Source organism: Xiphophorus maculatus, chromosome 6 (assembly GCF_002775205.1).
Source record: "Xiphophorus maculatus strain JP 163 A chromosome 6, X_maculatus-5.0-male, whole genome shotgun sequence".
Lineage (NCBI taxonomy): Eukaryota > Metazoa > Chordata > Actinopteri > Cyprinodontiformes > Poeciliidae > Xiphophorus > Xiphophorus maculatus.
This window is the reverse complement of record NC_036448.1, coordinates 17,221,798-17,245,712: the sequence shown is the minus strand read 5'-3', so window position 1 is coordinate 17,245,712 and position 23,915 is coordinate 17,221,798. Positions and strand designations below refer to the sequence as shown.

General features: G+C 38.9%; 2 protein-coding genes across 7 annotated transcripts in view; one reads left to right on the top strand and one right to left on the bottom strand.

The window, feature by feature from the left end:
* Window positions 1-373: 373 nt before the first annotated feature.
* On the top strand, window positions 374-1,795 carry cebpd (CCAAT/enhancer binding protein delta). The gene has a single exon (XM_005807589.3). The coding sequence runs from the start codon at window positions 606-608 to the stop codon at window positions 1,473-1,475; it is 870 nt and encodes a 289-aa protein (XP_005807646.1). The 5' UTR covers window positions 374-605; the 3' UTR covers window positions 1,476-1,795.
* Window positions 1,796-1,867: 72 nt separating this feature from the next.
* The window catches only part of spidr (scaffolding protein involved in DNA repair), a 44,014-nt gene continuing 21,966 nt past the window's right edge, over window positions 1,868-23,915 (bottom strand). For 4 of the 6 annotated variants that reach the window (XM_023335163.1, XM_023335164.1, XM_014471932.2 and 1 more), the window contains 10 exons: window positions 16,803-16,961; window positions 12,733-12,820; window positions 10,682-10,822; window positions 10,541-10,600; window positions 9,825-10,023; window positions 7,166-7,354; window positions 5,920-6,013; window positions 5,728-5,842; window positions 2,840-2,896; window positions 1,868-2,352 (listed from right to left, as the gene is read on the bottom strand). In XM_023335163.1, coding sequence (XP_023190931.1) covers window positions 2,224-2,352; window positions 2,840-2,896; window positions 5,728-5,842; window positions 5,920-6,013; window positions 7,166-7,354; window positions 9,825-10,023; window positions 10,541-10,600; window positions 10,682-10,822; window positions 12,733-12,820; window positions 16,803-16,961 — 1,231 coding nt within the window. In that variant the 3' untranslated portion in view covers window positions 1,868-2,223. Of the gene's footprint in view, window positions 2,353-2,839; window positions 2,897-5,727; window positions 5,843-5,919; window positions 6,014-7,165; window positions 8,081-9,824; window positions 10,024-10,540; window positions 10,601-10,681; window positions 10,823-12,732; window positions 12,821-16,802; window positions 16,962-23,915 lie in introns of those variants that run through there. The other 2 variants (XR_002752878.1, XM_023335165.1) reach the window with 2 other exon arrangements.

The window sequence follows — 23,915 nt, the reverse complement described above, 5'->3', positions numbered from 1 at the left end:
AGGACTGTCTTTACTTGTCTTTGTAAAACGTGCAGAGTGTAAGTGGTTGTCCCTCCCTGGCTCTAAACGTTCTCTCTCTCTTCTTTTTTTGCATCATTACAGCAATAATACTTTTTTTGTAGCTGAATAATTCCTCTGCCAATTTTCCTGGTGATAAATTTAATCCTGTTCCCAACAGACAGAGCACATCCTGCACTATGTAAACAACCCTGAACCATTCATACGGTCATAGTAAAAAGTGGGCGGTGTGAGCGTCATGCCCCCTACCTACTCAAACGAGGTACCACGTGACCCGTGTTTGGATTTGAGTGGCTCGTAAGAGGGCGGCGTGTGTGACGTCAGCGGGGAACGATACAAAACACTCCGCGAAAGTAGAGCGGCCTCAGAGAAGTGACAGTCCGCTAAGATAACACTGACAGCATCCTGACAGTCGAAGTGCAGGAACAAGAAAGCCATCCGAGATTTTTATTTACTTGAAGAACTGCAGAGAGAGAATCTGCAAGGTTGTCGTGCAGCTGAGTTGCCACAGCAGTGGGTTACTTTTTTTTACAAAAGTTGTTTTTGTTTTTTAATTCTCTAACCACGTGGACAAGCCAGCAGGGTTCATGTGTGATATATACAGCCTGGACTCTCACTGCGTGTCCCCACAATGCAACATGAGTTGGGCGATGGAGCCTGCTAACTTCTACGAGAGCGCCAAGCTTGGGGGGCCGCAGCAGGGGGTCTCAAAGCCGGGCAGCAGGGCTGACGGCGTGGGCGAGGAGAGCACCATGGTGGAGCTGAGCACCACCACTCCAGCCATGTACGACGACGAGAGCGCCATCGACTTCAGCCAGTACATCGACTCCATGACGTCGGTGCCGAACCTGGAGCTGTGCAACGACGAGCTCTTCCTCGACCTGTTCAACACCGTGAAGCAGGAGAAGCCGGACTTCTACAACCTGCAGAGCGCCGTGCTGCCCGGCGGCATGATGCAGCAGCAGCTGTCGACTGTCTACGCCAAGCAGGACGGCGCGCCGGAGAAGGGGGCGTTCTGCGCCCCGATCAAGCAGGAGTCCGACTGGAGCGACAGCGACATGTCCTCATCCCTGCCCTCCCAGATCGAGACCTGCGCCCAGACCTCCGTCAGCCTCCCCACGGGACAGCCGACTCCGCCGACCACCCCGGAGCCCGTCTCCGCCAAGCCGTCCCCGAGGAAGATGGGCAGGGAGAAGGGGAAGAAGTCGGTGGACAGGTTCAGCGTGGAGTATCGGCAGAGGCGTGAAAGGAATAACATTGCAGTGAGAAAAAGCAGGGACAAAGCCAAGAGACGCAACTTGGAGATGCAGCAGAAGATGATCGAACTGAGCAACGAAAACGAGAAACTCCACAAAACCATCGAGCAGCTAACCAGGGAGCTCACCGGGCTCCGAGAGTTCTTTAAACAGATGCCCAGCGCCTCGTTTGCAGGCTCGTCGAGCTCAGAGGGCCGGTGACACACTTTATCTTCTATGAACTGTGAGACGTTTAGAAGACATACCTCAATAGACACTTGTCTTTACCATCTGTACCAGATGTATTAAGCTTACCATAATGGCACTGGAAAATATGTTGTTGCTGCCATATTTTTTGTGGGATTGTTTTCTGTTATAAATTATTTTACCACTGCATTTACATGATGTCATACCTGATATGGTACATGTTTTATAATTTCTAACTTTGTATAAGAGCCAGAGCATGATCTTTTATATAGTTTGTATAAAACCTTGAGAATATGTTTAAAAATCTGTAATAAAGAAACAATGATAAAGTGAAAGGATTGTGGTCTGTGAGCAGTCTGTATGAAAATTGGTGTTAAAGGAAATGCAGCAGGAAACACAAAGCAAAGTCAGCAAAAATAAGTCATTTTATTGACAGTCAGTGTTTTGTTTTTTTAATACAAAGGTAGAACAGTTTGAAAATAATTTTAAAGTCAAAACTCAGACTCATTCACAGTTAATGATCCACATGGGCTGGTTTGACAGCCTGCATGCCACTGGTCTACCCTTGGGCTGTCAACTCCTGCTGCACAGGATCACATATCATTAACACAAACAAGACCTTGTCTTTTTGCAGCCCCCTTCTCTTCAAAACAGCCTCAAGCTGTCAGAGGAGGCCTTCGGAAGGGGGAGTAGAGGATAAACTGGCTCAGACCAAGGCCCAGTGTGCAGATTGTTGGAGCCAGTCAAAGTCTGAGGCTTGCTATCAGCAGGCTTGGAGGCAGATCTCTTCCAGGCCCATCCACTGGGCAGGCTTCCTTGTGACGACTCGGACATAAACGGCCATGGGACCCACCTCTTTTCCCAAGACGCTCTCCACATCGTACCCTTGGAGCTGAAGCAAACGATCATGCAAATCTCTTAAGATACTTTTAGTGCATGCCTATTGAAATGAAGTATGCATGTCATATTTGCATTATTCACATCGGATAAGTACAAAAGTGGTGATTAAAAACTGTCCACACAACTCATGCATGAAGAAAAGCATTAATCCAAACACTGGGATTACAATGCTTTTCATTGATGAAGAACAGCTCCTCCACCTGCAGTTTATGTAAGAAGTGAATAATAACACCCAAACCTATAAACCGCATGCAAACTTCAAATCCCCCAAAACAAAAGAGAGGGTGGAGGATTGTGTCACAAATCTGGCTGTGAACAGTATCAATAACCAGCCAGTCATTTCACTCAACAAAGAAGAGCGTTTATCACAGTTACAGGAACAAATGACTGTACTTTAAAGGATATATTGACATAAAAAAAAATCTGTGCACCTTCTATCTTAGCTCCAACTTATGTAACAGCTTGATAAGTAAACCTACCTCGCTGCTTTCCAGCACGGGCGTGTTCAGGATCGACATGATCGTCTTTTGCTGCAGCTGTCGGAGAGATTAAAACATGCTGAAGTCAATAATGCCCTTTTAATTATCACCGCTGCATTGTAAATGGGAAAAAGAAATGCTGCACCAACAGACTGCGGTCTCTCTGCTGGTTTATGGTTGGAAGGGCTTAAAATATGAGAAGGCTGATAAGAACGCTGATAATTTTTACTGGTTGTCTCACTGAACTGTGCATAGCTACACCAAGTACTCTGTCACTGAAAGACCTCTGCACAAAGCTACGTTTATCAAGACTTTGTTTTACAGTGCAGAACTCAAACGCTTTATGAGTAACATTTATGGAGAGGTGACATGGAATGATTCAGTGTCTCACTTATGGGTTACTACAGGACAGATGATTGTCTGGTCAAAGGTTTAATCTACCCTTCTGCCATCGTGTGCTAAAGGATTTAAAAAATATATTTGTCTTTTCTGCCAAAGACAGCAGCTTCAGATTTACACAAAATTCACATGTTGCTGAACTGTTATAAGTTTGAATCAACTTTTTTCTATATAAAAACATGCATTTTAAAAAAAATACTAAAAGGAGAGCAGTGCATTTATATTCAGTCCCCTTTAATCTTTTATACCAATAAATAAAACCCAGAGTAACTAATAACATCCCAAAGTCACATAGTTACTAAACAAAGTTCATCTGTGTGTGATTTAGTCTTTCCATAAATAAAACTGTTCTTTGAAAAGAACATTAACAAACAAACAGCATCATGACGATCAGAGGAACACAGCAGACAGGTCAGTTGAAAGAGAAAGTTGTAGTACATTGTAGTAAAGAGCAGGAATGGAACCACTGAAACCCTTCTGAAGAATGACTGACCACCTAAACTGAAAGGCCACCCAGCTGCAGCACTAATCAGAGTAACAGCCAAGATGGAGATAATTCTTTAAAAAAAAAAAACTACAGGCATGAAGAATATGTCAACATGTAAGCAATTACTAGTGCTACGATACTAGTCATGCCCTCACTCAAGTATGGCTTATCCGAAAACAGTGCCACGAAGAAAGCCAATTGGTTAAAATGAGACGGAAGAAGTCACATTTAAAGTTTGCAACCAGCCAAGAAGGGGATACAGCAAACATGTGAAGGTTCTTTGGTGAGATTTGTGGTGGAAAACTGACATTTCTTTTGCAGCCACTATATGATCGTCTAACAAGACAATGTTACTAAATGCACAAAGATGCATTTCTCCAGTCAGTTTTCAGACTCAAGTTTAATTTAGAATCTGTGGCAAAACTTGAAAATTACTGTTTACAGACACACTGCATGTGCATCTGAGCTATTTTGCAAAGGAAAATGGCAAGCATTTAAACAATTTGCATGCAGTTTAGAGATCTGATCAGACATTTCCAAAAAGACATCCACTGCTGTTAATAGTTGTTCTACAGTAAATCCACAAGATTTGTAAAGGGTGGGTGAATACATATGAACAACATACTTTCCAGATTTGATTAAAATAGAAAAATAATTGCGGTTGTTATGACAAAATGTAAAAAAGTTACTAAGTTTTCAAGCAGTTGTCATTTAAAAAAGACAACTGGTTAGCAAACAAACAGATAGAATAAGCTAGTTCACTTTGTTCAATTCATTACAAAATAATAATATTAATAAAAAATAAATTAAAAAATCAGCGAAGCCATTAAAATCAGTTTAAGCAACAGCAAGAAAAAAAGAGAATCTAAAATGGTCGTTACAGACGACAGAAAACAGCCACCAGACTTTAAAGCGGGTATTTTGCCGGAAATGAACACATCTCAGATTGAGACACCTCAGCAGCCATTTTCACTTCAAACAGAGGGTTAATGCAGGTGTTGCAAGTGACTTTAAAGAAAAGTCTCTTATTAGCTTAAAGCGTTTTAGTTAACGAGATTAGCAACACCTGCGTGTACCAACGGCCTCATGTCAAATGGCTTTAAAGATTTTAAGACAGATAACGTTTTGTAATAAGGAGGCAGGAACTTAACCTGGACTATACACACAACGACATGTAAAACAAACTTTCAAGCTATTAGTGGCAGATCTGGGTGAGCGCCTTCCTCTGTCTTACATTTCCCCAATTTAGCCCTCAACACACACAAAAAAGTTTTTTCTCAAACAATTTATCAGGATAAATAAGACCAAATCCGTTTATTGTTCATGTCTTGTGTTTTATAAAACAAGTTTGATATATTTTTGGATAAAATTCACGCTGTGTTGAGGAATCTAAATCAGAGAGAGAATAAATAAGATTTCCCTGCTCCTCTCAATCCAAGTCAGTCTTTGCATAAAAAACCAAAAACATAAAAAGAAACACATTTAAGAAAAAGTTTAAAGGATAGAAAGTTATGTTTTTGATTTTTTTTATGTAGAATAACCAAGTTGAGGTTTGACCACTGTAAGTACTACTTACAATCAGGTGCTGTCTAGATCACTTAAAATAATGAGACACTACATAACAGATACCAACTTCAGCAACATTAAATGGCTGCCATTCTTTAGACGTATTTTTTTATGATGCATAAAAAAAAACTTACGGAAAATTTAAAAATCACTCAGGATGCAACCAAAATTCAACTTCTTTTTTCACTCAGTGAGAAAAGCATGGTAAAGCTCATGTCAAAAACAGCCACCAGTTTTTAGACGCATTAACTGTCATTGCTTTTATGGTGCAAAGTAGACAGGTTCGTATGTTTAGTTTTTTTTTTCAGGTAGAATTATAAATCATGTTCATGGGTGGTTGCCAGTTATTTTCCCTGACTGTTCAGCAACATCAATGTAAACTTAGTTTTGCCATAAGACATTTATATTTTTCAGCTTAGTTCTTTAATGATCCTACCTTAACTTTTAAGGTGCAGTTGCTCAATGAGGAGGAGCTGAGGAAGACCTCCAGTTGAACCTTTGTGTCCGGCTTGTCCAACGCCGATTTACAGGAAATGCAGTGGAAGTTTTGACTGTAGAAAGAAAAACAAAAAATTAAATGAGCAGGAGGGCTCTCACTATGACATTTAGTTTGTTAAATAAAACTTACGGCTTTTCTGCTGACACCTCTAAGTTGTCACTTCCACAAAGATTGCAAGCTGGCCAAGAATAAGATGCATTCTCATTTACACCAATTATCACCCCTGATACACAGAAGCAAAATGACAAATTAACATATATGGCCAACGAATGGTTTGCAAGTTTCAGAAAACTAAATTTACACTGCCTGTTTTTGTAAAGCTCAGCAAGAAGAACATTGATAGACAATCTAAGCATTGGCTTTAAAGTGTTTGTACGTTTATGACAGGGCGTAGGAGATAACAGCATCCTTTTTATTTTTAATCAAAGATGGTAGCGATAAAAGCAGCAGAAATGTTCTCCCCACCTAAAAACAACTCACTTCACAACCACAGCTGCTGCCTAACACTGCAAACATGGAACCTTAAACAGGATACCAATTGCAAAAAACCGATAAGAAATTATTCGACTTACTCCTTTGAGCTTCCCCCTCCCCCCTTTTCTTTGCTCGTAATTTCCAGAAGGTACAATTTGTGCACAAGTGCAAACAGTGCGTTTTATTTTCATTCGACCACCTGATCAAACATGGATGGCCGGAAAGGCCAACGCTGAGTGGGTTCACGATGTGATCTTTGCTCTCAGATGTGACGTGAAGGCAGCAGATGCAGATTATTATCTGCTACAGGCTTCAAAACCACATTTACATAATTAGAAACCAGGAAGACGTTATGCAGCATTTCGGTGGGATTTGAAGCAGATGAGTCAGAAGACTGCAACACAATAGAAAATCTTTTCTTTTACTATATGAGCAATTGCAGTAAGAGGAACTAATAATTGATGAGAGGAAACATTAAAAAAGGATTAAAACATCAAACTGATACTGCTTGTGTCCAAAGAGATTAAAGATTTATTGAAAACTAACTACATCATTGTCACAACAGATGTTCAAACAATCATGGGGACCACATATGCTTACTTTCCTGCAAAATATGTGGGAATGGAAAGAAACTCTACAATATTTCATGAGTTTTATTCTACATTGTGTCACAAAATGACGCCCCGAGGACAGAGACGGAGCAACAAATCACATCACAGTTGCCTGCAAGCAACATCAAAGCTCTTTTTTGTGCTGTAAAGTTGTAAAAATATAAAAATGATTTCTTTATTTATTTCCCCACACAGAGAGAACATGAAGTCGGGCCGGTTCAGCAGCAGAAATCAGATGAGAGGAGTCGCGTGGAAAACCACTGGACTGAGAGAAAGGCAGGAAGACAGACCTGTGAGACTACAGAGGGAGTTGGGTGCGGTCTCCAAACTCAGGGAATCCAGTCTCAGAGGCTGAGGCAGAGTCTTCACCTGGGGCTCAGAGCTGGAAAGTGAGTCTTGCCTTGTGGTGGTCTCAAAACTACTCTTGGGTTGTACTGAATACACTTCAATGACAGACTGCTCCGCACAGAGGAGCACACCTAAATATGCAAATAAGAAAAAAAAAAAAACACTTTACTGCAAACATAACACACATCGCCTCTCATTTAGATGCAGTGAGATTCCTCACACCAAAAGTTGGATTAATTAAAATTCAGTAATAAAGGAAGTAACAAAATAATAATAATAAATCGCTTCGCAATATTAAATTGTTTTTCTCACACCCTTCCCTGGAGCAACAAGCTTTTTTTGACCTTTTACACCCATGCAACACTTGGTTCAAAAGGTGGAAAGGTTTTGACAGGTTCACCCCCTGAATCCTAATTTAAAACAAAATGTCTTCAACTCAACTTATTAACTGCTGTCCAACCGTTGGAAAAAAGCAAGGGAACACTTTTTGCTTATCGCATTACTCTAGTAAATGAAACTTCAATATTTCCCATAAATGTGGCTTTTGAGGTTGTATGTTTCAAGCTAACTTTGCTTGGTTGCAAAGATTTGGGGAAATAAGAAGTTGCACTTGTCAATGTGCATCCGGTGAGTAATACCAGCTCCCTGAAGTTATTCCAAAAAATGTGGGTTGAAGTTTGTTATTCACGCTGCTCAAATGTAAAAAAAACAAAAGAAAAGAAGAAAAAACACCTTTCCGTGCTTGGCTGCTGGTTCATTCCAGTGGGTCTAAACAACATGTATGGAACCTTGTCTGATGGTGTGGGTATGTTCTGGTGTGACAAGTCTTTAGTTTTGTGGTAGGTGCTGAACATCTCCTGCTGGCGAAACAGTCCCAGAATTACGTTTCACTCATCTAGCAGTTTCAACTCCTTGGCAGTTCACATTTCAAATGAAAGATACTGTATTTTTCGGACTATAAGAGGCTACTTTTTTGCTACGCTTTGAACCACGCAGCTTATAGTCCAGTGCGGCTTTTCTGTGGATTTTCTTTAACCGCCAGGGGGCTCTTTAGCAGGAAGTGAATCATTGGAAGTCAAAATTGGAAATCAAAGAAGAAAGTGCTAATTTTCATTTGGAACAAGCACCTGCTAGCACTACGCACGACGGAGAAATTCCTTGAAACTCATATCAAATTCACGCAGCTTTTAAGTTGAGGGCTATCGATCTGGCAGTACAGGATAGAAATAGAGCCGCTGCACGTAAACTCGGCGTGAACGAAACCATGGTTCGGTGTTGGAGACGGAGGGCTGCGCCTTAATAAATCCAGCAAATTTATTAGAACGCTGCCCTCTCCTGCAGAAAACCGAGAGCAGCGGAGATACCAGCGGCTTATAGCCCGGTGTGGCTTATATATGTACGTTTCCAGTTTGTTTCTTTTGTTTTTTAAATTTGTAGGTTAGCCTTATTGTATGGTGCGCTCTATAGTCCGGAAAATATGGTTCATTTGATTATGCTAAGCTTCATCCCCGGAAACTTCATTAATAAACTTTGGACTTTTTTTTCTTAGTTTGGTCATTTGTTGTTTGTATTTCCGCTACGGGAATTCAAGACAGAGCTTTTTTACATAAATTGCATCTGCAGCCTTTAGGTCACTCCTCTACTGCAGGAGAGGTTCCAATTACGAGAATAACTAATTGTAATTTTCAAGAATAAAATTATAACCAATGATTCTGTCACAGCAATTACGCTTCATAGCTTGTTTAAAGTCTCCAACTTGCCTGGAAATGAGCAAGTGGGGTGTGGTGAAGTAAAAAAACAAAACAAAACATAATTTTACAAAATTCAAGTGAGTTTCTCCTATCTGATGACAGTATTTTGGCCCCTTGCTTTTCAGACTAATGCATGTAGTCTGCAGAAACCTTTACATTTACAAGAATTACAGCTGGAAAAAAGCGTTCTACCTGTTATCAGCCAACAAGTAGTTTGAGCTCCCCCTTGCGGTTTCGGTGGGATTCGTTTCTTTATCGACAACTGCACATACACTTATAAAAAAACATATTTGCGTACACTGAACAAAGAGCCACATAACCTATTACTTCAGCTATCTTTAAATCAAACTAAACTCTTCCTGTTGCAAGTAGGATTACCCAAACATTTTTTTCTGAATACGAAAATAATTGTGACAATTTGTGTAAATCGGTCACATCCTTTGGATCATGGTCCTTTGGAGTGGCCAACTTGTGCCCATGCTTCAGCTTCCTGACTGGTGTCCTGACAGCTTCAATATTTTCCAATAATGTTCTTTCCTTGTGTCTTTTTAAGCAGCGTATGTAGCTTCTGTTTCCAACTGAATATACTTGACCTAATTTAAAAGTACAAACTCCATTAAACTAGCTATCGTAAACTTGTCATTGATTAATGTGGCAGTGTAATAAGCAGATCATACATAAGTAGTAGATAATATTGTATTGTTAAAATATTACTCCTTCTCTAATACAGATATAAAGTTGAATATTTTAAATACAAGTCTTGATTTCTCTCAGCTAGTGTGAGAACTTGGTGCACACAATCATGTGTGGTGAAACACAAATCCCTCGATAGGACGCTACAAAACTCTACCATGTTCTCTGATGGCATCTCTGAACGACATTTCACAGACGGCAGGGGAATTCAGTGCTTCGAGGACAGAGGAAGTGAGCACACAGGAAGTGCTCACACACAGAGCCACTGTTCGCCTGCATGGCCTCTCGGGCTGCTCCTCCTGAAGACTGGGGTCTGTCAGCACCAACCACACCTCCCCACGGCCTACATCAGTGCTCTAAAGTCCAACCAGAACAGCACACAAAAGCAGAAAATGAATTACTTAGAAACACAATGACCTACAAAGAGAATTTAAAGGAAATATTACGTGACCAAAGTTGACAAAGCAGAAATTGGATGACAACAATTTGCATCTTAAAAAAAAGCAACTTCTTTGACAAGATCACTCGTTCAAGAGGTTGCACACAATGCTGGTTTACTAGGGCGATAACATGAAAAAGTGGTGTGAGTGTGCTAAAGTCCATCACTTTGATCTGAGCTACTATCTCGTGTTGGTCAAAGGTTAAAGTTCTTGCCAATCAGTGATGAGGAATGGCCGAGCCTCGTACAGATGGTCAAACAGAGCGATAGGAGCTCTGCTCTCTACGTCAGAGTCCAACCTTATCAGTCTGTTAGTTTAAATAATCTTAACAAGATGAATAAGGGGCTTGGGAGACCTAATATTTGCTCTTTTTGTAGCTGAAAAGAGATTAAATCAATGTCTTTTCGTGGTTTAAGACTGAAGGAAAAAATACCTGCATTCTTTTGTATAAAACCGTGGCAATAAAACTGCAGCAACAGGATTTGGCCTCACTCTGAGGGATAAAAAAAAGTTACAAGGTATTAAGATTCTGTATGCACATGCTTCTGTGTGTTTGCTGAGCTGAAGTGCTCACATGCAGTATGTCTCGTAGGGTCCGGCTTGCTGGGTGAAGGTAGAGTGGTGAAACGGTTTGCCCTTCTCTGGGCTCTACTGATCTCCGATGACCCGACAGCAGGTAGCAGAAACTTGGAGGTGGACCTGGAGAGCTGATTTCCTGCACACAAGGGACACTTGAGATCTCCATATTGAACAAAAATATATTCCTTCCCTACTCTTAAAAGTTCCAGAAATTATTATTAATATAATGAAATATAAATGTATCATTGGAATCTTTGGAAAGTTGATTTTTGTAGGTACTTATGAGTACTTATGACATGGGTATTTGCAGGTTTAGACTCCTGAAGGACAGCTAACTTTCAGTTCGGTGGAAATCATTAGAAAATTATCACAAAAATACTTTAATTTAAGAATTCCACAAATAAAAACTGACAGATTGGCTAAACAAAGAGTGATATAATTTAATGTTTTGTTTCTGTTATTTTTTGAAAACTGTGGCTTACAGTTGATGAAAACCAAAAATTCAGTTCCTCAGAAACTGCCATATATGAGCTACAAATGATGGGAAGACTGCTGACTTTACAGTTGTCCAGAAGATTGACTTTTTGCACGTTTGGTGAGCCACAAAAGGATGTTTTGAAAGAAGCTCACTGTTCACAGAGTTCTGTATTCAAGGAGAATTGAGTGGAAGGAAAAAGTGGGGTAGAAAAAGGTGCACAAAGAACAGGAATAACTGCAGTCTACAGAGGAAAACCAAGCAGAGCATATTGCAAAGACCGTGTACTAAGTGCCTATTCTGTAGCTCATATACACTTTTCAGTGTGCTGCGAATGCTGCCATTTCTTTATATACATTTAAAAAAAATATTGTTGGCCTTATTTAATGTTATAATTTTCTGAGAAATTAAATTTTGAGTGTTTATTAACTGTAAGCCATAATCTTTTAAATTAATAGAAATAAAAACGTATTAAGTGTTAAGTGTTATGGTTGCAGACTTTGAGCGGATGGTAAACACCAGTCAATGACAGCACTTGCCTCTGAGCACTAAAAAGAATGTTACCAAGTTACATTTTTCGTCTCACACGCAGCCAAAAGTTTTTTTCCACTCAAAACATTTTTTTAAGTAATTAACTGCCGTCTAACATTTTACTGTTTGGTTACATTTAGCAGTGACTTGGTAGCAAAATTTTAGAAGTAATCTGTCAAAAATAAAAAAAACAACTTGGCAAGAATTGTTTTCATTTAGGTGATTCTGTGAAAATTTCAGTGATACCTAAAAACATGAACACAAATTGGACACAAAATCTCTATCATTCAATATAGGGCAGACATTAATGTCAACTTAAATGGTGCATTCACTATTTTAGAAATAGAAAGGCAAAATGTACTTACTAATGCCTTTTTTGCATTTAGCATCGGTGACTAAAGCAACTAAGCAATGCTACACAAGTATTTTTTTCCCCTGTGCTTTAGATATCAAGAAATAGCTACTTTCACTGATTTGCCCCGCAGTCTGTTTCTTCTTGGTAGTCCTCATTGTCAAACTGAGGTGGGTCAGGGTTGTGTTGGTTTATGTTTGAACTGTAAACTTGGCACTGCAGAGCCATCATACTCTTAGGACAGCTGCTTTTTTCTATTGGCCTTTGAATGCACCATTTATAGAAGGAGACACTAAAAAATACAATTTAAAAAAGTTCATAAAACAATAGTTTATAAGATTTGTATCTGCTCTTTTTCCCCCCCCAAGTGTGTTTTGTGTGTTACGTTTTTTACACTATAATCACAAAATTGAGCCAGGGAGAAAGTCGTTCAAAAGACAGGTAAGATAAAATAACTGGCAATATAATCTTGATACAGTATTAAAGAAACGGAAAATACATAATTATCAGTGCAAATTTATTCACAATAGTAATTAAAAAAATCTATAATGATCACATACTAAAATTCTGGTTGCTTTGTCTTCATGGACACATGCATTAAATGATCCTAAATTAGCACATTAAAGGTAGATGAATGAATAGCCTCGTCTCAGGGGATTAAACTATTGTGACTATAATGAGAACTTACATTTAGCATACTAAGCGAGTTTCCATGATCTTTCAGAGACGTTGCTGGGGGCCACAGACTGTCTATCAAGCTGAAAAGCCTGGAGTGCCTGCAAGTAAGAAACAAAAAAAAAAAAAGAAGGAAGAGTGAGGAGGGGCACAGAAGAGGGGGGACAGAAGGAGAAACTCCCGAATGAGGGACTTGAGTGAGGGGAATGAAAGGTTTCACAGCCGGTTTCACTTCCACTGAAACATGAATTTGTAAAGACTGCCTGTTTTTTTGAACCACCTACAATCAACAGAGAGCATGCCAGGGCTGGCAGAGCAGAAACGCACACAAAATACCTTTTACAAGGAGATCATGTGAGACTTGAGAGCGTACACCCAATGTAAATTATGATATAATTGTGGGGAAGAAATAGTGCTTAGAAAACGGATTACAAGAAGTTTAAAATGTCCAGATTAGCAATTAGTGACACTATGGCTCCTGTTAGCACATCCTTAATCTCCTTTAACAGCCTGCTGGAACATCATAGTCAATATACTTTGATGCTGCTGAATTGACGTCAAACCACTCTTGGAAGTAACAATTAAAAAATCTAGGGGAAAAACAGTTGCAACTTCATTCTGACTCAGACTATTTTCTGAGAAGAATATGTTGAGTTCAAGGTATTGCTACCTTCATTCATCCCATAGGGGTGCTGTCATATCAGTCAGTGCTTAACAACCAGCTAGTCAACCTCTAATCACAAGGTTTCTTTGTGTGGAACCGGTTCTGCAGCACGGTCAAGTCCTGTGAGGCTAAATCATTGATGGGTAACGACAGGCTCACACCGCTCATTCAACACTTCGAGTTTTAATCCTGACTCTGTTTTCTTTTGGGTAAAGGACATTTGTTTTATCTGATCTAAGGTGCAGCTCTAGTCCACAGTTTGTTTAACAGATTTTCAATTAGCACATGCAGAGCTTTTCTCATTTGTTAGATGTCATACATGTATCATGAAGTAAACAACTTCTTGTAAACATATCATTAAACCAAAATGCTAATTAGAAGATTGTCTGGAACCTTGTGACTCTTGAAGCTAACTGTTTTGAAGAACTTCAAAAAAATTTTTTAAATACCTGCATCTAATTTTACTTTTGGAGCTAAATCTGAAAAGTGCCCTTAGAGTTTAGTTCATGAGAACAAAACACAAATTGGCATAGAAAAGTGAATCTGGCTTATGCTGAAAATGCAAAAAGAAAAAAAAAACAACCATAAAAGTATCTCTAAAGTTGACAGATTAGCTAGCAAGGTCTTGTCTGTGAAGTGCACACAAAAGATGTTGTGTAAAACAACAACTAAAAAGCAAGACTAAAGCTAATTTGTCCAGTTTTGCAGAGAAGCACCAGAACATTTGTGGCTTTATCCATCTTTTAAAGCTTGGCTCACAGTAACTCACATGTTGTTAACTTTCCTTTGATGTTAATGTCTATAAAAGTTAAGGGAAAGGTCACATTGCCCCCTGATTTTGCAACAAAAAAGTACACCACCATAATTTCCGGACCATAAGTCACTACTTTTTTCCACAAGTTTTGAACACTGCTATGCGGCTAATACATGGCTTTTTACCAATGAGTTTTGAAAGGTTGCACTGTTGCGTGATGAAAAGGACAGGAAAAGTTTAAGAGCAAATTTACCTCGACACAAAAGTGACATTGAACACATTTATTAAGAAATCTCCCTAGATTACTGCAAAATCAGACAGAAATCGGATGGAGATTTGTGTCTCCGTGGATTAAACTAAAGTTTTTCTTTAACGTAAGCAAAATTTGCAAACGTTTTTCTTTGCAAACGGCTTGTGAGTAGGTTGCAGTTCACAGGGTTGTGTAGGTGTAGGATATGTGTGCACTCTGCTTGCTTCAGTTATGTTTATCTCCAATTATTGGTTCGCTTCATTTGGGCAACGACTTTAAAACAAAAATGGTGAATAAAGCACTTGCTTCCCCTTAGAAATGAGCTAGTCTACGGGGTCTTCCAAAGCTCTCAAAGAAAAGAAAGGCCTCTAATTGAGGCTGAAATGGCCTAAAGTGAAGAAGAACTTCAATCTAGGTGATGAAAAAAGGAGATGTAGGTTCAGTGAAGTTTCGTTGCGAACCACAGCATCAGTGACACATGGGACTTGCATTATGAGCAGCTCAAGAGACGGCACCCAGGTGCTACTGATGAGAAGCCAGTAAAGACAAAAGCCACCACAAGTTATTTTAAAGCAGCTGAGCACACTCTAAAGTTGGATATGCTGTCTGTCACATTCCCCCCTTAATAAGAGTTTCTAGAAACATTTAGAAAGTCGTTTGAATGTTTAACGATATACTTGAATGTGTTAATTTGCATGTAGTGTGTGGAAGGCCAATCCAATTTAATGTGATTCTGTTTTAACTTCTTTTTAATTATGTAAATAATGTCAAAAAGTACATGAATTAAGTTTAAATCCGAAAAACGCATCAATAATATCGAATTGACACATGTCCAGTCATTTCTAAGTTACAAGGAAGTGTCGCAGTATCTGTTCTTACATTTTAAATAGAGTGCATTAAATTTCTGTTTTCTGGTGACATCAATTTCTAGTTTACTTTCATCACATTTGATATTTTGAATATTCAGGCTTTTTTGTCTATAAATACAAAAATTAGAGGCTTTTCTTTTTCATTTTCTCACAGTGAAGATGGCACTTGACATATATACTGTATATGTCATATCTTAAAGCACAAATGTTTACACACTTATTACATACCAGACAATTGGTTAGTAAATTGATTAATTTAATTAACCACACTTACATGTGAGTCAATGGGTCCATGAGGACATTGGTGTCCTCAGTTAAGGCAACAGAAATGCATTAAGAGTAGAACCCAAAAAACATGTAATTTTTTTCCAACAAAGCTAAACAACAGAAGTCGTAAAAGCAAATATTGTAAATAAAAAAATGGAAGATGCTTGGGAAATGTTTTTATAATAATTTTCTTGAGGTTTTTAAATGATCAGAACTCCTTACCAGGAGCCAAATTAACACATTGCCGCTGTGGGTTTCTGTATATCATGTAAAACCAGCAGTTCACACCTCAGCTGTCATAACACATCAGAGTCATTAAAAGAAGTATATGTGCAAAGTATATCCTACTGACAAAAACAATTTTACTTTATATGCTTCTGTGGAAGAGAATTATGCCTAAAAGTTTTAGATGTTTTGCTTTTTTTGTTTCCTATTGTAAGCAGAAGGAAAATTATTTTTACTTCTAAGCCAACCAACTAATTCTTTTTGATTTATATTTAATATTACAACTAAGCACTGTCACTCCTATTAAGTAACAGACTACATGAAATGAATACCAATAATTCTGCCTACAGGACAGACAGCTTGCTCTAGGTCAAGCTTAGAGGTCTACCAGACATGGATACCCGAATGAGTGGAAAAACCCAGACTGTTTTCCCACTTGAGTAAATGCACAAGACACTGGAGATAGCCCATCTATCACTCTGACCAAAGACGACCTCCAGAATTATTATGAGCAGGACAGGCATTGAAAATATCATGGAGGTAAACATACCTCAGCCAGTTTCTAGATGTCCCTACACCAGTTCTACTAACTGCTGCTAATCTGGGATCTCGTACTGGAAACTCACGAGGAACAGAGACCATGAACCTCGGTATCACTTTACATGTAAACACAGCCCAACTGCCGGCAGGACAGCATCACAAGCTTCAAGAAAGCTCCCAACATCATGTTTACATATTTTGTTTTTGAGAAGGACAGTGGGGGCTAAGGTTCAATAAATACCACAACACAATTGATTTGATCGAATATGTATTTGCGGATGGCTTAGCAAGACAGCTTAAGGCTCTGAGGGTGCTTCACATCACTTTTTATCAGTAACTGTTTGACTCAGGCATTTACCCGAGGCTGTTACCTTAGAATGCTAAAGAGAGAGAGAGATAACCTTGCATTTACCAGAAATGTCATACTACAAACTGTTGCTGGTAATAGGTTGAACTTTCCCAACCGAAATTCAGGTGAAAAACGACCCTGACGCAAGAGAAAGCTGACTCTCACCTTTCTCGAGTGACCCGCTGCACCACTTTAACGCCCGTAAGCACACAGGTTCTCCCCTGCCACATCTGGCAGTACTGGTGGAGCTCGTCTTTGCTGGACAGAGGCTGGAGTCTGACAACGCTGAAAATCCCGAAGCTATCCTGGACTAGAACACATAACCTAGCAGAAGGAATGGAACAAAGAAAAAAAAAAGTTAAACATTCCCTGACAGAAATAAACAAGGCTTTTTCATTTTAAATATTTATAAGCATTTAGCAATTTGTTATCTTCAATGCTAACACATCAGAACTAATATACAGTTGTTCCACATTTTGCCCTGCAAAGGTGTTCTAATCCCTTGAACCTTTTCATAATTGAGTTACTTAACAACCACAGACTTAATTGTATTTTGAACAGACATGAACTAGAGAAACAAATGCACAATTGTGTGGTGGAAGGTGGAATCTGTAAAGTGTGGTGTGCAGATATTTTCAGCCCTCATTTCTCATTAAACTTTGTATGACTAATTCATCGGTAAATTAGGTTCTCCAGTTTTGCATTTACTGTCATGGGTCGGTGAAGGCCTCAGAAGTTTGTTAGAAAACAGTGAGGAAACAGCGAACAGCAGGTTTAGAAAATAAAAGAACATCCTAAAACTTGAACTACAACAGAGGTAGAAAAGTTAGTCAGAGTAGATTGAAAATATAAAGCAACAACAGAAAATAACTTGGTATGTGAAATGGGTAGAAATATACTCAAAAAACCAACTGTGACTGTAATAAAAGGTGGTTTTACAACCTATTGCCTGAAGGTTTTAGAATTTTGTTAAAAAATTTTGAAAACCTTGCATCATTTTCCTATCATATAAGATAATAATAAGAGGAATTTAACCAGCCATACAAAAATGTAAATACAACTTTGGAGACCTTATGTTTTACCAACTACAGCAAAATTTGTCTTTAAAGTGAATGAAAAACTATTTGTCTGTATGATGTATGTAACAAAACTACAAACTGCAAAAAATACTTGTGTTTCAAAAGGCCTTCACACTAGCTTTGGAGTTGCAGCCCAAAAGCAATGACATACTGGGTTTCAAAAACAGGAAACATATTTCTTGAGGAGTATCTGAGAAAAGCAAGTGTTAAAGACAGCTCCCAAGCAAATGCAGTGCAGGCCATTAGTTTATTAATTGTTAGGATATAAAATATTTTCAAATAAAGCTGATCTACGAAGGAAACTACTGCATGCTGGAATATCTATGGTGGTATATCAAAACCTGATTCAGTGTGAATACAAACACTTTTTTATAGTAACGAAACGTTACATTGTGCTTAGTCACTGTAACAATGCTGTGTTGATACTTAGTCATGACATTTGTGTGTTAATGTCAGTAGCTGGTTTGACAGGCTGCTGCTGACAGAACAGACCTTTGGCCTACAGAGTTATGAGGGAGTGAAGAATTGAGTATTCCTGCAGTCTGCTGTTCATGGCAAGCTCTGGGCCTCAACGGCTAAAAGCTCTAGTATCAGTGAGAGTCAAGCCCAGACAAAGTCCTGTACAAACCGAGAGTAAACACTTGAGTTCATGTACCCTAGTTTGACAAGCAGTGGCCAGAGAAGAAGAGGAGGAGGAGGAAAAGAAGGAGGGAGAAAAAAGTTTGGGAGGAGGACTGTCCACCAAGCCTGTGCATGCATCCACACACCCAGACGCTGGAGATATTTGAGGTTGTTTTCAACCACCTGATTGGAGCTATGAATGTTTTCTGTTGCTAAAGATGGGGTCTGTGTTTGTCTTGAGAGACCTGGACGAAGACACGAAAATAACATTCCTGACATGTCTTTTGGTAGTCTGACCATAATCAACTATGATTATTTTCAGCTGCTAAGTTGTATATTCATAGTTCCAAATGAGACATCCGCAACCTGTTGCAATGACTTAATATATAGGAAACCCCACAGATGATAAGCAAAGTGAGCTGTAGGTGTTGGTCTAAGAGCTTCCCAGAATAAACCATAAGATTACAACTATCAAGGTATTTACAGAAAAATTCTTGAAAAAAAAAAAGCTCAAGCAAGGGAAAAATTAAGAAGCCGTCAGTGCTCAGCAACAGGTGCGGGAGGGGCAGCATTGTGTTGCTCAATGCTATATAATCACAGAGAACTCTGGTCCTGGAAAGTTCTTGGGTTTTAAAACTAGAACTTCTAAAAACATTATATCCCTGGATATTGGTGACTGGACCACGCCTCATTGGGGGTGCATTCACACCAGCATTGTTTAGTCCACTTTAATCCAACCCCAGTTTGTTTGTCTGGACAGTCTGGTTCATTTGGGTGAATGTGCAACTGAAGACTGATGAGGAACAAAAAAAGCTAACTATGGTCCACCTGAAAACCTAGGTCTTGGTCGGTTGAAGTGAACTCTAGTGAGGTTTGAACGCATATGTGGATGCAAGTGGAGGGGAGGTCTGTCGAATAGCTGGAAATGGACCACAAGGCAGGGCATTCTGGGTAAACAACCAAAACAGAGGTGCAAGTATAGCACTAGTGGGAGAAAAAGCTCATGGTCTTTTACCAAATACAGAAGAGAAATTCTACAACCACTAAAATCTCATACTATTCAATTTTTATTTACATTTTGTGAAGCAGGAAGTTGCCCTCATGTCTTCTTTAGAGGTTTTCATGTTGTTTTCTTTAGATGTTTTTGGTTCAGCGCCACCACAGGTAAGAGGGGGAACAGGTATTCAAAGGGTTTCAATCATTTGACACTGCAGTGTGAAACCAAATAGCACCAGCCAAAAATGAAACAAATTTAGCATTTTAGTCTGACTGATCTACAAGAAAGGGGAAAAAAAACTAGAATATTTGGCTCACAAATTTCTACAAATCTAACTGTACTTTGGCTCTGCAGACATTCTTTTTAAAACCTATGCTTTGATTTATGTCAAATCTTGTCAATGCTGACTTCCAAAGAAGTCACATTGTTGCACTGCTAATAGCTTCACTAAAAAAAAAACAACAACAAAACGAAAGAAAAACAACTAACTGTCAAGCAGTTGAACTCTTCTGCTCTGATGGCATGCTAGCAAAACAAAAACCAGGGAAAATTGGCTTTGGAAACCACAATTAAGGTAAAGCTTAATGGTAAAGCTCAACGACCACCATGCAAATCCAATGAACATTATGGTAAAATTCAAGCAACATCTTCCACCTATTTCTGCTTCTTTAAAAAACAACACTGTTATTCCAAGAAACCATTTGATAATTCTAGGTGTCCATCTTTCTGGAAACAAAGCATCAACTATAACAAAAACTGGATTATCTGAGCTAACATGTCTGCTATGCTTTGTAGTAGCAGCAGTTGAACAACTATTTCCTCTGAGATTTATCTCTGAAAGACTTCAGACAAATTCTGCCTGACAAATGGATTAAACTTTCGTCAACCACAGACCAAAACTTGCAATCCTCAAACCGCTGTAGGAAACAATTCTCTTTTAGAAGACAACCTGAATATGAAACAGGCCCAATGGTGATGTTGCAGATAGATTCTTTTATCTGATAGTTTTAGCTTTTGTAATGATAAATGCCAGTTTAAAGTTTCATAGTGCATGACTGCCTCTGCTTTCACAGAGGCCATAAAAGTAAAAGAACATTATCTGTGTTTTGTATGTGATTAACATCTCATTTAGGAATTTTAATTGTTTTAGAATCAATGCAGACAATAATCCCATTCCATTCAAATTAGTTTAAAAGGTTCTCTGCAAAGAGATTGCATCAAGTCATTGACTTGCAGCACTTACTCCTCCTCGATGAGAACTAAGTGAGAATCTCTTGCATTGTGTCATTGACTTTACAGCAATCCTTCATACCGAGCATGCATGGAGCGATGTGGAGAGATAAAACTCTCCTTCAATAGGAAGAAACCTCCAGCACAAGCTGGCTAAGTAGAAGAGGGAGGCCATCTGCCACGACCGACTCACCGTTTGAGAAAACAGAGTGAACACACAAAAACCCCCAAGCCCACCCGCCAGATGAAGATGTACACTAACTCCCTCTACTCTCCCTTTGGTCCAAAGAAGACAACTTCTGTCTTATCAGAATTTAAAAGCAGAAAGTTTAGTGTCATCCAGCCTTTAATGTACTCAAGACATGCCTGGAGACTATCAAAGTGACTAATCACTGATTCAGTATTTGTAAATTCTTATTTGAAAAAAATGCTGCATGGGAAGCTGAAATACCTAGTCTCAATGCTTCTTGAGACGTTATTGGCTGGCATTTGCAAAGCACCCAATCCAGGAGCACCATTTGTTTTCCTTGGTGCTGACTGGATATACCCCAAAAACAAAAATAAAGTCTATAGTACTGCTAATACTGTGCATAATATTGTACATTAAAGTTACTATTTGAACTTTTATAATAAGCAGTTTTAGAAGGGGTCATCAATATTTGCAAATATAAGCCAAATATTGGGTAGATGTCGTCCTTGGCCTCTGCAAATTCCAGGGGTCCATTGTAAATTGAGACTAAAACTAATGTAAATGTGCTGTGAAAATTAATGGCAATTATAGGGGACTTTTACAAAACTTTACCAGGGGTGCCAATAAATGTGGACAACACCATGGCTTATTGCTCAACAGGAGAACCAAACATTTTCTGGACAAAATACATTTGCGTAGGGGTTAATGAGTGATATTTGATGATTCCCAAAATATGAGAACAGCTGGTGAGGTTTTGTCTGTTGAGGAAGTATATACACTTTCACTACTGGTGCAGCATGTTAAAACTTGAAAACTGTAGCCTGATATCTGAAAGCATATCACACATGGCAGGAAAAAAAGGGGTGATTTGGCATAAACAACTCCCCCTCCCAACTAAAAGGCACATTTTTGTGCCATTTACTGTCTATTTTTTCCTCAATCAATCACCCTTTACTCCCAAAAAATCCTCAGTCACTGGGTACACTCAGTCACTGACCGTTTTCAGGAATTTGTTATTGTGAGCGATCGCAGAATTCTCGGCAACTCAAGTTTTCTTCCAGGAAGTTCGACACTGAGTCTGAGCAAACACTCACAAACATATACCCCCTTTTAAGACACACACACACAGTCACACTTTGGGCGCATGAAAGGCCAGTGCACAAGCACATTACTTGGCAACACAGTATAAGTAAGCGAGCCACACACTGAGAACACAGCGGAGAGATCTCATTGGAGGGGGAAGGACAGGCGGGATTCCGTCCTACGTTTTGTCCACCAATCGGGGAAGGCAGAGCGATAAACATGGTTGTAACAGGATCCCTGCAGCACATTGTGTTCCCTCTAAACCAAGAAGAAAAAAAAACAACAACTTGCCTCCTCTTGCTTCCTGCAAACAGTTAATCTTTTTGTTTATTCTTTTCAAAATTTACGGGAACTTACCATCTCCTATCGTACTGATCTCCCTGGAGTTTTAAACGCAGAGTTTTTTTTTAAAAAAAAACACACACATACACAAAAGGATCAAAAAAGAATTGCTGACCAGGAGAGTGAGTCAGACACTGGGGACACAACATGAGAGGTACAAAGTGTCCTTGTCTTTACAGAAAACGAGGCCAGTGGGTTGCAGTGTAAACTACCATGCAGATCAGGCACACGTCCTGGAAAAGTACCATGAATTATTGGCTTTCAAAAAAAAACCTAAAACTAAAACAGTAGTTCTGAAAAGCAATCAAAATTTTCATATAAAAGCTTTTTCTGAACATTCCCTCAATTTGTCACAATAAGCAGGGTTCATCCAGACACTTTAACCTACAGACACACAGTCACCTCTAACCTCTGTCTCTCAACCTTTCATTCCAAACAAGAGTTGACTAAATCTGCACGAGTCAGAGAGAAACAGAGACACCGTTTCCGGTCACAGGGTGGTGTTTGTTTCCCAGCCACAGGAGCAGCATGGCGAGAGAGTCGCATTACAAACGCGGTTGGTTTAGTCAGTAAAGTTTGTCAGCTGACCAAAGCTTTCCTCCCCTCGCCACACTATGGCCCCCCTTAGGGCCCCTCTACTTTTAGAGAAACCAATACTTTTATTACTCAGCAAAGAACATAAACAACAAGCCAGTGGGAGGGCCAGGCAACCGAAGGTCATATTTGAGAGATTTGCTTCAAACGCCTCATTCACTGATTGATTAACTACAACAGCAGTCCCTCACATAAACATCCAAGCTACTTATACTGAAAAGAAAGCTTATGAATGATTAGAACCTAGTATCAGTAATCCTCCAAGCTATTTAAAGCTGAACTATTCTGGTATCAATAATCTAAAAATAATTCCTTTTAAATGGCATTTCATAATGACCAACACTGATTCATCACTAACTCAGAAACTCTACATAGCTTTTCAGAGACTCATAGGAGTCTGGTGTTTAGGTATGACAGTTCAAACTTCATATAGCTGCAGCACCAAAGGTCACATGGGGGAAGAAGAAAAGTGCTGAGGATTGGAAACAAAACCATTTAAGGTTATTTAGATTTAAAAACAACTTACAAATGCATCTCAATAAATCAAAATATAATAGAAAATGATTTAATGAATTGATTTATAATGTAATTTTTGGTATCAATATATCATAATATATATATATATATATATATATATATATATATATATATATATATATATATATATATATATATATATATATATATATATACTGCTAAAAAAAAATAAAGGGAACACTTTAAGTGTTAAACACCTGTTTAAGTGTTCCCTTTATTTTTTTTGAGCAGTGTATATATATATATATTTATTTCAGTTGAATTTGGTGATTTTGTCTTACAGCTAATGATTATCTATAAGTTGCCTGTTCACAGACTACTGTATCTCAGCGTAAACAATGGAAAGTTCAGTGAAAGGAAAACGTGTGACGGAAAACATTGCACAACCAACCAGAAAAAGTTCACCCTTGAGAGGACTGAGAAGCAAGTTTGGAGAAACTTTTAGTTGGAAGGTAAAACAAAGCAAATAAGGCTGTCTTATTTCCTCCCATTATGCTGTCTTCATTCAGCGCATGCCATAATGTAGCAAAGGAGAGGTGTCTTAAAAAACTTGGAAGACAGCATAACCGTGACGATTTATTTGTGACAAGTGACAAATCGCATAG

Coding starts and splice junctions, on each gene's coding strand:
- cebpd (XM_005807589.3), top strand. CDS start 606: ATGTGTGATATATACAGCCTGGACTCTCACTGCGTGTCCCCACAATGC.